At 43.1% G+C, this 13,289-nt stretch overlaps 1 protein-coding gene across 1 annotated transcript; it reads left to right on the top strand.

Moving 5' to 3' along the window:
- The first annotated feature begins 936 nt into the window (after positions 1–936).
- Positions 937–13,232, top strand: LOC311147886 (mitochondrial glutathione transporter SLC25A39-like). Its single transcript, XM_084184713.1, has 12 exons — positions 937–1,197; positions 5,846–5,951; positions 7,826–7,885; positions 8,272–8,322; positions 9,763–9,872; positions 10,057–10,124; positions 10,344–10,468; positions 10,680–10,853; positions 11,058–11,167; positions 11,860–11,941; positions 12,063–12,143; positions 12,260–13,232. Exons 2-12 carry the CDS (start codon positions 5,855–5,857, stop codon positions 12,376–12,378), a joined length of 1,077 nt encoding a protein of 358 aa, XP_084040839.1. The 5' UTR covers positions 937–1,197; positions 5,846–5,854; the 3' UTR covers positions 12,379–13,232.
- The last annotated feature ends 57 nt before the right edge of the window (positions 13,233–13,289 follow it).

Raw genomic sequence — 13,289 nt, 5'->3', positions numbered from 1 at the left:
TGGTTCAGGATCAGGATTTACTGGGTCAGCATTTGTAGTGCAGGAATGTGGGGTGGAAGTCAGGAAACGTATTACAGATCATCTGGCTGTATGTACGGTGGAGCTGATGGCCGTACTGTTGGCCTTGCAGTGGGTGGAGGAAGTCAAGCCAGACAGAGTAGTTATTTGCTCTGATTCATGTGCAGTGTTGATGAGTCTCCAGTCCTTTAGCTCACGTAGCAGACAATACCTGCTTTATGAGGTGCTACAAACCCATGGCAGGAATAGACAGATGGGTATACAGATAAGATTTACTTGGGTCCCAGCCCGTGTGGGGGTGGAGGGGAACGAGGCAGTTGATGTACTGGCTAAACAAACACTTAGTAGTGGGGATGTTGATGTTGTAGTTTCAATGAGCAAGGCAGAGGCAAAAAGCCTGATATGGACAGTGATGGTGCAGAGATGGGAGGAGCAGTGGAATAGAGATACTAAGGGCAGGCATTTATTTCAAGTACAGAGGAAAGTCGGGGAGGGGAGGACGGCAGGAAGGGACAAAAGAGTGGAGGCTATTTTTACAAGATTAAGGGTGGGACACAGCCGATTGAATAAGACCTTAAATGTGATAGGAAAGCATCCAACAGGAAAGTGTGATTATTGTCAGGAAACGGAGACCGTGGAGCATGTATTGCTACGGTGTGGGCAGTATCAGAGGGAAAGAGAGAGGCTGAGATCTAGTATGAGGGAGAAGAGGATACAGGCAATTAGTTTAAAGAGTATATTGAGTAGAACGTCATTAGATATAGTCTCAAATATGTTGTTATCTTTTTTTAAGAGCAACGGGGCTGGCAGGAAGGATTTAGTTTCTCCCTGTCTCTGGCCCACACTCCAGTACAGTAGGTGGCGGTAATGCACCATAACGTTGGATGCCAAAAGTCGATAAACCCCACAGAAGAAGAAGAAGAAGAAGAAGAAGAAGCAACAACAAGCAACAAGCAACAAGCAAGAACCGTGATCAGACTCATTGGGGGCGTGTCTTGTCACGACAGACGAATCAGGGGTTGTTTTGCTTGTTCCTAGCTCGATAACTTTGTCAAGTTAGCTAACAGCAGCTCAAGGCTGTGGACAGCATGTCCATTAAACACACAGGGAACACTCATGAAACCCCATCAAATTCACAACGCAGATATATATCCTTTATAGCTAAGCTATAAACTAGAGGTGAGTATCAAGCTTGCACATATTTTACCTTCTGTTTTGCGATAATTAGTCAGCTAGCTAACTAGTGTCTGTTAGCCAGCTAACTAGCGTTAGCTATCAAGCATCTTGAATTGGGGAGGGCTGGCATGTGTTCCTGTTTTGGCATTAGATTAGCTATTCTATTGTCCATACATGATAGCTCATGTCTAGCTAGTTAGCTACCTAGTTAGGTTCCACAACAAATGTTTTGTGAGCGTTTTATTATTGAGAAAGGAGCACGGTAACATGTCCGTGTTAGTCGTTCATCATCATTACATCACCACGCCAACTGAAGGCTACAAGGTCAGATTTGCTGACTGGGTGGAGATGTCACAAAGTATCTTTGTAGATGTGTATGCAGTGCAAACATGAGATGCTGTACAGTGCAATATTACAGTTACTTAGCTAGCTACAGTATTTTGTCCTGCACCAGAATATAACGTTAGCCGGGTCATTCCTACTGAGCAGTGCCTTAGTTTTGGACCTAATACTTTTTTGGGAAATAAAGTATATACACTACCGGTCAAAAGTTTTAGAACACCTACTCATTCAAGAGTTTTTCTTTATTTTTACTATTTTCTACATTGTAGAATAATAGTGAAGACATCAAAACTATGAAATAACACATGGAATCATGTATTAACCAAAAAAGTGTTAAACAAATCAAAATATATTTTATATTTGAGATATTTGAATAGCCACCCTTTGCTTTGATGACCGCTTTGCACACTCTTGGCATTCTCTCAACCAGCTTCATGAGGTAGTTACCTGGAATGCATTTCAATTAACAGGTGTGCCTTAAAAGTTAATTTGTGGAATTTCTTTCCTTCTTAATGCGCTTGAGCCAATCAGTTGTGTTGTGACAAGGTGGGGGGTTATACAGAAGCAATTTCCAATCTGTTAGGTGCATAATCCTAACAGGGTGGAAATGTGGAGACTAAATTAGCCACAGCTCTGTGAGTAAGCAAGATTGAACTAGCATAATGGTGAACACTTGAACAGGATTTAAATTTATCTATCAAACATATTTTTAAAATGTTTAAATTTGGTTAATTTTCTCAATTTAGCTCAACACAGTGGAAATGTATGAGTGGGACATAGACTAACAACATTAAACGTGGAAAAATTGATAAAACGGTTTATTTATTTAGCTTTGCACAATTGTTTTCCCACCAAAGAAATGATGACACTTCCTGAATGGTGGTGTCATTGTAGGAAGGGGTTGTTTTCTTAAATGGAGAATTACAACAAACTAACAGGGTGGAAAGTGATATCAGGGACACACATAATCTTAAATAAAATAATAAATACAATAATCATGAATAAAACGTTATTGATGAGAGAGAATTTAACTAGGACTATAAAATAATGAAGAAATTATTTTATGGCATATTTCTCGTGGAAGTAGATGAATAACACCTGGGGACATGGTAAAAATGCCTACATCCACTGAAAACAAGTGTTCAAAATGCATAAAATGCCCTTTCAATATCCATATTTTTGTATTTTTTAAGGTAAAGGACACCTGACCTTATATTTAAAGCCTTTTGGAATCCACATTTAAGAAGTGATATTTCCTGGGGACAGACAAGGCACCACATTGTAGGAATGACCCAGCCATTTATCACACAACACAGGACAAGGTTGATGAAGCACATGGGTTAGAAATATTATGCATAATAATCAGATGCATGAGCCATAGAGGAAGTATTTCTTATAATTGTTTTACTCTTAACAACTAGCTAGAACCTATGTTGTCTTAATTCTGTGGGAATTAGCCTAGACAATGTTGTAAATGTATGAGGAGGTTCCTGGCCTGTGTTCATCTTTTTGCTGAGGGTCGGGATATGGTGGGATTTGTTATAGGGTAATCCTGCCACAGTCAGCTGCAGTAGGGGACGTGATAGTCAGGGAAATTGGAACGTGATCGTCTGCCAGCAAGCCTGCAACACGAGACATTCGGCATGGCTTGATAAGTGCTCAGTTCCGCTGCAGTGCACAAACACATTCAGCACATCCAGCATCCTCTGATCAAGAACTGGGCTGGAAATGTTTATACATCTACTCTAGCAACTTGCAGTTGAAACGATTAGCCCTTATCAGCAGTATGTTAGTGGTACTGTAAAGAGAGGTAGATGTTCTCTCTTGTTGCTTTCTAGACTCTTGATAATTTTCCAATTCTTAATTTATCTTAGTAAACAACACATTTTGTATCACCCATTTCAATTTGCCAAGTTCAAATCCCCCTCGCTGTCTGTATTGAATGTGGGCTTAGTCTATCTTCTGTGGAAATAGGAGTTTTTACGTCGCCAGACATGCTATTGTATCAGTGAGGTGTTGTGGGGTTTAAAAACTGGGTGTAGTAGCTAGGAGAGGGGAGACGTGCACACAACAGATACCTTATCTTAGTGTGTCAAGCTCTCTATTATAACCCCTTCTATCTTATCCCACATGAATGGAGGCTACTGTACGTCTGGTCACTATCACTTAGAAATAGACTCCTGAATAACAAGGTGTTTGTCATTCAGACTAGTACTGGCTATTCAAGGACACCTAAGTCACATGTTTGGATAATATGCAGGAGCCTAGGGTTAGGCTAAGCTCTACAATAGCCATGTGTTGACCAGGCAGTGACCACTCTTGCAGTCTTGCCCTGAGGACATTCTGTATTTTGTCTCAATAATCAGGCACTGTTTGACAGAGTATAGCCTAGCTCAAAGCAGAGGCACACCCCCAACAGCCTTGTTTATTTGACATAACGTGGAATCTGACAAGCTCTAACGAGCATCTCATTAGAAGAGAAAATACAGTGGGGAAAAAAGTATTTAGTCAGCCACCAATTGTGCAAGTTCTCCCACTTAAAAAGATGAGAGAGGCCTGTCATTTTCATCATAGGTACACATCAACTATGACAGACAAATTGAGAAAAAAAATCCAGAAAATCACATTGTAGGATTTTTAATGAATTTATTTGCAAATTATGGTGGAAAATAAGTATTTGGTCACCTACAAACAAGCAAGATTTCTGGCTCTCACAGACCTGTAACTTCTTCTTTAAGAGGCTCCTCTGTCCTCCACTCGTTACTTGTATTAATGGCACCTGTTTGAACTTGTTATCAGTATAAAATGGTGGTCCTCTGTAGCTCAGCTGGTAGAGCACGGCGCTTGTAACGCCAAGGTAGTGGGTTCGATCCCCGGGACCACCCATACACAAAAATGTATGCACGCATGACTGTAAGTCGCTTTGGATAAAAGCGTCTGCTAAATGGCATATTATTATTATATTATATAAAAGACACCTGTCCACAACCTCAAACAGTCACACTCCAAACTCCACTATGGCCAAGACCAAAGAGCTGTCAAAGGACACCAGAAACAAAATTGTAGACCTGCACCAGGCTGGGAAGACTGAATCTGAAATAGGTAAGCAGCTTGGTTTGAAGAAATCAACTGTGGGAGCAATTATTAGGAAATGGAAGACATACTGATAATCTCCCTCGATCTGGGGCTCCACGCAAGATCTCACCCCGTGGGGTCAAAATGATCACAAGAACGGTGAGCAAAAATCCCAGAACCACACGGGGGGACCTAGTGAATGACCTGCAGAGAGCTGGGACCAAAGTAACAAAGCCTACCATCAGTAACACACTACGCCGCCAGGGACTCAAATCCTGCAGTGCCAGACGTGTCCCCCTGCTTAAGCCAGTACATGTCCAGGCCCGTCTGAAGTTTGCTAGAGTGCATTTGGATGATCCAGAAGAGGATTGGGAGAATGTAATATGGTCAGATGAAACCAAAATATAACTTTTTGGTAAAAACTCAACTGGTCGTGTTTGGAGGACAAAGAATGCTGAGTTGCATCCAAAGAACACCATACCTACTGTGAAGCATGGGGGTGGAAACATCATGCTTTGGGGCTGTTTTTCTGCAAAGGGACCAGGACGACTGATCCGTGTAAAGGAAAGAATGAATGGGGCCATGTATCGTGAGATTTTGAGTGAAAACCTCCTTCCATCAGCAAGGGCATTGAAGATGAAATGTGGCTGGGTCTTTCAGCATGACAATGATCCCAAACACACCGCCCGGGCAACGAAGGAGTGGCTTCGTAAGAAGCATTTCATGGTCCTGGAGTGGCCTAGCCAGTCTCCAGATCTCAACCCCATAGAAAATCTTTGGAGGGAGTTGAAAGTCTGTGTTGCCCAGCGACAGCCCCAAAACATCACTGCTCTAGAGGAGATCTGCATGGAGGAATGGGCCAAAATACCAGCAACAGTGTGTGAAAACCTTGTGAAGACTTACAGAAAACGTTTGACCTGTGTCATTGCCAACAAAGGGTATATAACAAAGTATTGAGAAACTTTTGTTATTGACCAAATGCTTATTTTCCACCATAATTTGCAAATAAATTCATTAAAAATCCTACAATGTGATTTTCTGGATTTGTTGTTCTCAATTTGTCTGTCATAGTTGACGTGTACCTATGATGAAAATTACAGGCCTCTCTCATCTTTTTAAGTGGGAGAACTTGCACAATTGGTGGCTGACTAAATACTTTTTTCCCCCACTGTAAAGTGACACTATGACATGGACAGTTGAGTAGTGTGGTTAAAACTGATATTTTCTGTCTCAGGTGGTCAGGATGGTGGAGCGGCCTGTTGTTACCCCCTCAGCTGTGATCACTCCAGTGCAGCAGATGCTGGCCTCTGGCACTGGGGCGCTGCTCACATCAGTGTTCGGTAAGATCAGTGTCCAATAGAGGGGCACAACCACACACGTCCCTTCTCTCTGCCAATCAATCAATAAACCTACCTACAAACCACACACACGTACGTTATTTGAATCCACAAATCACATTAGATTCAAGAAGGATTCAAATTTCAAAGGTCTTTGTATGCATGGACACTTAAGGATACAGAAAGCACCTTCTCCAAACAGTTAGGCTGCACCTTCTTCAAACAGCTAGGCTGCCCATAACAGCTCAACAGAGCAGTACCTAGCCAATTGCTTTTCTTTAGTCTTTGACAGGCCTGCAATCTGGAGGCCACGTACTGTAAGCCTATGTACGTGGCCTATAGAGTGGTGATGAGGAGGAGCTCCGCGGACCCTTCGTTTCCGGAAGTCCATGTAGCAGTCATATGAGCAGCCCACTTCCAAAATGAGCACCTCCCTCTGGCCTCCCACAACAACAATATCTGGCATATTTGGTACACAGGAAAACACGTCATCATCAAACCAACTTACACAATCATATTTATGGATGTGTGCTGTTGGTGAGACTACCTGTCTCACCTCACTGGCTATCAGGTCGACAAGGCGGTCATGTCCTTGTACTATGAACAGCAACGAGTCACTACATGGGCAACAGACTATTACGTTTGACTCATGTAAAATACAAAATGGGTCATGGTTTTCAGGGTACCAGAGTGCTAGATTGTATTTTGTAGGTAGAACCTGTATCCTCACCTTAACGGTAAAGGTGAGAATGGCCTCGCTAATAACATCATTCTGATACATGGAGTGGGAGAATGAATGGTCAGCACAGTCCAGAGTAGCAAGTTTCCCCTGCAGCCTCAGGCCAGCCCAGTGCTGCCGTACCTGCATCTGCCTGATACCGAGGAGTGTTGTCCTCAATGTAATCATAATACTTTTATTAAATGTTTCTAGCGCTTTTCATTACAGACAGAATCTCAAAGTGCTTGTTAAGCAAAATACACAAGTAATTTAAAAAGAAATATAGGCTACAACAGTAGCTAGATCAGTTATATCAAGTCTGTTTGAGTGCTTCTTGAAACCTCCAGCAGATTGGTAGCCACGGTCATGAGAGGATCTGGAAGCTCATAGTCAGCGGAGGTGGTGGCAGGGCGTCCCAGCTGTTTGCAGCTTCTCTATATTGGGACTCTATGATGAGCTCCCCAGAGAGTCAGCCCTCTCCTTACTTCAGAAGTACCCCCCTGAGCAATTAAACAGCTGGCCCACTGCCAACTCTGCATGTATAGCCTCCTCTTGGGTCACCGTTGGTGAAAAACAACCCAAAGACAGTAGGTATAATTCTAATGAAAACACATTAGCTAGCTTGTTGAACACGCTGATTTTCATCAAGTTACAGGCTGGATTCCAATTCATGATATCAAGACTTGATCTGCACGCTTTTAGCTGAGGAAAAATAAAAGGTTTGTAAAAAATAAATACAAATAATTATAATATGTAGATAATTTATATGAGCTCTCTGCCTAGGCTGCCACTAGGCGCCATGGAAACTATAGAACTAGGATGAGATGACAGAAGCCTCCACGACAACACAGGAGTCTGCCACAACCGCTTTAGAGGCAGTCTGTGTCCATCTGAGCTCAGGTTGTTGAGGTCTGGCTAATCTGACCAGACTCCAAAGCCTGCGGAACAAGTGTCCAATCCTCGTGTGTAGAACCCCCCCCAGATGTTTTGCAGAGAAGACGCTGTTCTTGTAGAATACTCTATTCCATTTCCCTGGCTCCACACACACACTGCACAACACACAGCCACATGCTCGCACTCGTGTATGCACATCCTCATTGACGAGACCCATGATGGATGTAATTAGATCAGTATAATTGAATCTGTCTGTCTTTCACAGTCACACCGCTGGACGTTGTGAAGATACGGCTGCAGGCCCAGCAAACACCATTCTATCAAGGTAGAACATTAACAGACAACATTCGCTGCTTATACTATGAGTCTGCTTATTGCTTCTTACCATTGCGGGTATAGCTTAAGTGTTAGATGTTTAAGTCCCCACTCCCCACCCCTGAAAACTCAACTGCACTGTCATTGCTTTCCCTGTGAGAGACTGCATTCAGCCTCTTGCCCCTAAATAATAGAAGAGGGGTTAAGGTAAAGGGGGTTTAGAAGTCCTTATGTCTGCTATGTTGACCTTACGCAGCCATGTCGGGCTACATTTAGTGGAATGTGAGACATGCTTTAGCTTTTCTCTGCTCAAATGCTTATTTTGTGTGTCTTGTGTGCTCTTTCATTGTCTCTCCATCTCTGTGTTTCTCTCTCTTTCTTTGCGTTGTTTCATAGCTTTAGCTGCTGACTCCGCTTCATGGAGTGGTGTAATCCGCCCCTCCAAATGTGAGTATAACCTGCCGGCGCCGCTCGCTGCATGCCCAGACTTTGCCCAGTCTGACTGACTACATGTGCCTTTCTGGCACTGCTCTGCCAGTCTGCCAATATGACCTGCTAACAAACTGGTTTCCTGGGAAAACAAAACAAATGCACTTTAAACATAGTCTGAGCAAATTGATTTTGAAGTCCCTGGCAATTATATGTACCCTCTGTCTCTCTTCCTCAGTGTACCCTCTATGTCTCTTCCTCAGTGTACCCTCATGCTCTTCCTCAGTGTACCCTCTATGTCTCTTCCTCAGTGTACCCTCATGCTCTTCCTCAGTGTACCCTCATGCTCTTCCTCAGTGTACCCTCATACTCTTCCTCAGTGTACCCTCATACTCTTCCTCAGTGTACCCTCATACTCTTCCTCAGTGTACCCTCATACTTTTCCTCAGTGTACCCTCATACTCTTCCTCAGTGTACCCTCATACTCTTCCTCAGTGTACCCTCATACTCTTCCTCAGTGTACCCTCATACTCTTCCTCAGTGTACCCTCATACTCTTCCTCAGTGTACCCTCATACTCTCAGCTGATGATTGTGAATGATTATATGGGCCACAGCCTTGGCTCGCTCTCTCTCCTCTCTCTCTCTCTCTACCAACCATGACTCACTCTGAACATTGATACATAAAACAACTGAAAAATAGCCCAGTTAGTATTAGCATGTTGAACTTTACAACCAACTGATGTGGTAACAATGAGTACTTTCTGGTACTTCAAAGAATTCAACATGATTCATAGCTACCGGATATCAAATTTTGCCTTGTGGTGCTTGTGTTTATGAATCTCAAAGAAACAAACAAGTACTTCATAGGTTATACTGTGTAATACCGATTTTACTATGTCCTTTTCTATTACTAGAGGAGCACATTTGTTTGTTTATAGATTTCTCCTCAAACATTTGTAATCTGCCTTTGCCTTGGATTGACCATTTGCCAATACCTAAAATAAGCCCAAAACTAGTAGTCCAGAGCAGGCCTTGGCTGAAGCAGCATTGGTGTTATCGTCCCCAGTGTCTGTCTGATCGGTCATTGCCATTACCTCTGTTATTAATAGCTTATCTAACCTCTGTCATGGACATGGACACCCTCACATTAACTTATATTGAACTACTGACTGAAAAACAAACTGTTCAAGTATTTTATTTTTACCAATGGCATTATTTTATAGAACTATTGAATATCCATTCATTTGACAGAACTAGAAGCTATAGATGTATCAAACGGACATACTGTAATTACACATTAATGCCCTACAGAGACACCAACATTTGGCATTACTCCCAATAGGTTCACATTTACCTATCTACAGTGTAGATAGAAGTAGAGCAACATGTCTAATACAGTAACATATTAACCAGTATGGTTATGTTTTGGTGACCCTGTTTTTGTGTTTGTCTCTCAGGGAAGTGCTTCCTGTATTGTAATGGCCTGATGGATCACATCTATGTGTGTCAGAATGGGGCCAGCTGCGCCAGCTGGTACAAAACACCAACACACTTCAGTGGCACCCTGGTAAGAGACTCAGGACCCTCTTATTCACTCCCGCCAACACAGCACCACATCACCTGGTTTGACATAGTTAAACCACTGGATGGGGAACTACCTGTCTTTGAACTCACAAATGTTAGTATTTATTTGGAACTTTTTTTGGAACAGTTTCCAAGGACAAACACAGTGTGGTGTTTGTTTTTCCCAGGATGCTTTTGTGAAGATCACGCGCCACGAGGGGGTCAGGTCTCTGTGGAGCGGGCTGCCTCCCACACTGTGAGTCACTGGGGTATTTCAAGTACATGTATTTGTAATAAATCAAATATAGCAAAATAAAGAACGGTTACAAGAGCTATCTGTACTTGATTGTATAAAAGAGAGAACTCAGAACTATGACTTTATATGCAATCAATTTCAGTTTGTTGTTTTGCACCAAATCATGTAACAGCTTGCAGAGCTTTGAGATCGGCAGTCTCTCTTCCTGTTTGTGTACAGGGTGATGGCGGTGCCTGCCACGGTCATCTACTTCACCTGCTATGACCAGCTCAGAGACTTACTGTGCTACGGCATGGGGTTCCAAGGCAACTACATCCCCCTTGTGGCAGGGGGTCTCGCTAGACGTAAGTGGACTACATGGGACGGGGGGGTCACACTCTGGAAGTTGATTACATCTTGATTGATACAGTTCAGTTGTCACACACCACACTAAGAATGTAGATGTATAATAGTCATTATTACATTGCTCCCTTCTGTAGCATCTTGTGTTTGTTGCTGCCCCTCTTCCGTTGACTCACTCTCTTCCTCTCTCCCCCGTCTCTCTGTGTTCTCCAGTGGGAGCAGTGAGTGTGATCAGCCCGTTGGAGCTGGTGCGCACCAAGATGCAGTCCCGGAAGCTGACCTACAGCGAGCTGAGGGTGTGTATCCGCTCTAGTGTTGCCCAGGACGGCTGGCTGTCCCTGTGGAGGGGCTGGGGACCCACCGTCCTACGAGACGTCCCCTTCTCAGGTGAGACTTCACCTCCATGGACGTTATTTCACTAACCATCTATCTGTCACTGCTAGAGCTTAGTTGGAGTGGTTGATGGTAGTTGGGGGTTACAGAATGAAGACTGCCTGTGTGGGTGAATAATACAACTATCTTCGGTGTGATAATGTTTCTCAGTGACTTTGCAACCTGACTGTTTTTGTTTTTCTGTGTGTGTGTGTGCAGCCCTGTACTGGTTCAACTATGAGCTGGTGAAGGCCCAGCTGTGTGATCAGTACGATGTGTCTCAGGCCACCTTCTCCATCAGCTTCACAGCAGGGGCCATCTCTGGAGCTGTGAGTATCTCATTAATACCTCTACTGTGGGAATTTACAATGTATCTAAAGAAGACGTCTTCCATTAGATTGAATAAAGAAGATGATGGATAGTTTGTACTTTGCAAGGTGTGTACAGTTAAATAGTCAAACTCTTGTTTCCACTCCTATTCTATTCAGTTTACTCTAAGTGAGGCGGAGGTGTGTGTTTTTTATTATTATGGGTAGATCAATGAACACATTGACATATATTGATAAGATTCAGTGTGCTATCTCTCACCAGGATGAGAAAGCCAGTTGTAACAGAGCTGTTATCGGTATTTATGACGGATGGAGGCCATGGTAAATAAAACCAAATGTGTCTCCCTGCTGAAAACGGGCCTTTGTTTGTTTAGAGAGATTCTCTCATATGTGAGAGAAGTGGACACACAGGAAGTTCCCTATCAAATCATGGCAGTTCCTCGTTCCTCTCATGAGTTATTATAAGGGTTGAGTTGAAACCATAAAAAAATTGAGAATTGCTGTGTCATTGTGACTGTAAACCATTAGACTGTTGATAATTGATAACAGGTGGACCCCTGGGTAAAGCCTGTTTTTACAGTGTTTCTCCTGTCTAGTTACATAACTTAACCCCTGATCTACTGATCAGCAGTACGTTATGTTGATTTCACTGGGTATTGCTTATAGAGTGTGTCTATTGTCTTCTGTCCCAGGTGGCTGCCATCATGACCCTGCCTTTTGACGTAGTGAAGACTCGGAGACAGATCCAACTGGGAGAGATGGAGACACTGGGAGGTGTGTAACTACAGGGTCTTATGCGCCCTTAAGGCCATTCACATCTGTGAAAAGGTATTTTCTCCTCTCTGATAGTGCGTAGGATTGCCCACTAAATCTGTCTTTCTCCCCTTCCTCCTAGTTCCTGTGAAGAACCCCACATCCACATTGCATATCATGAGGGGAATTTGGGCTGAATCGGGCTACAGGGGGCTCTTTGCAGGTAAGTCCAAAAGGATGCATAAAAAGTATATATTTGCAATGTTTGAAGCGCTGGTATAGAAAGCAGTCTGAATGGAGGACTAAATCACGTAAATTGTGTCTCTGTATCCCCCTCAGGTTTCCTACCCAGGGTGATCAAAGTGGCCCCAGCCTGTGCTGTCATGATCAGCACCTATGAGTTTGGGAAGACCTTCTTCCAGAAGATGAACCTTGACCGGGAGCAACAGGCCTGCTGAGGGGCTGTGTGTGTGGAGAAGCAGGGTTGGCTGCCTTCCTCTGGAGCAGAATGGGAAGAGACTATTAGAAGCTGCCCATGCACGCTGTGCAAGACTGCTCCTAGTCAAGACTTTGCACCTAGACACCTGAGCTTCAAATCACCATGGAGGAGTCTGTCTGTCTCTCAATTCAGACAAAGGCGAAGACATGAGGAATGGACTTTTTTTGTCTGTTTTCTAGCCCTTTCTATTGGCCCACAGGGAGGCTGCTCCTACTACTGTGAACACTGTCATGCGTGTATCCGTGAGTGTATCCGTGAGTGTATCCATTAGTTAAACTCAGAACTGTGGGGGAACGGCCCTGTGACTAAGGCTTATTCAGACTTTGGCATGCTTTCCTTGCACACTAAAGGAGTTGTTCATCTTTGCTAGTACAGCCCCCTGCTGTTCATACCTGGGAGAACACTTCTAACAACAACCCTAAAAAAACTGCATGCAAAGTAATCTATTCAATCAATACCTTCCCTTCACCTACTAGCCCAGACCAAATGCATGGTTGAGTGGATACTTGTCTATTGTTAGTGTAGCATTCTCTCATTGATTTGTCATCTGCCCAATGGTAGCCTACTATCCAATGTCAATTTTTTTTGTGATGGGAATAAATACAATACATATGTAGGTGGGTTACCATGGATCATTCACAGAGGATGAGAACTGGGTATAGTGGCACTTTTTTATGGGTTAATTTGGTAGATGTTATTCAATCAAATGAAATACTTCAGACCAAACAGCTGACAAATTCTCATGACTTTGCTGTCTATAAGGGGGTGACATAACTTTTTTTTACATGATTGAATAAATACAGCTTTTCTGTTGATGCGTTTCAGAACTGGGATGAGTTGATATAGTTTTATGAAGAATTGTTTTTTTAA

This window comes from Coregonus lavaretus (genome assembly GCF_964263955.1).
Source record: "Coregonus lavaretus genome assembly, chromosome: 2".
NCBI classification, from domain to species: domain Eukaryota; kingdom Metazoa; phylum Chordata; class Actinopteri; order Salmoniformes; family Salmonidae; genus Coregonus; species Coregonus lavaretus.
The sequence above is the reverse complement of the archived record's forward strand: the minus strand, read 5'-3'. Positions and strand labels throughout refer to the sequence as shown.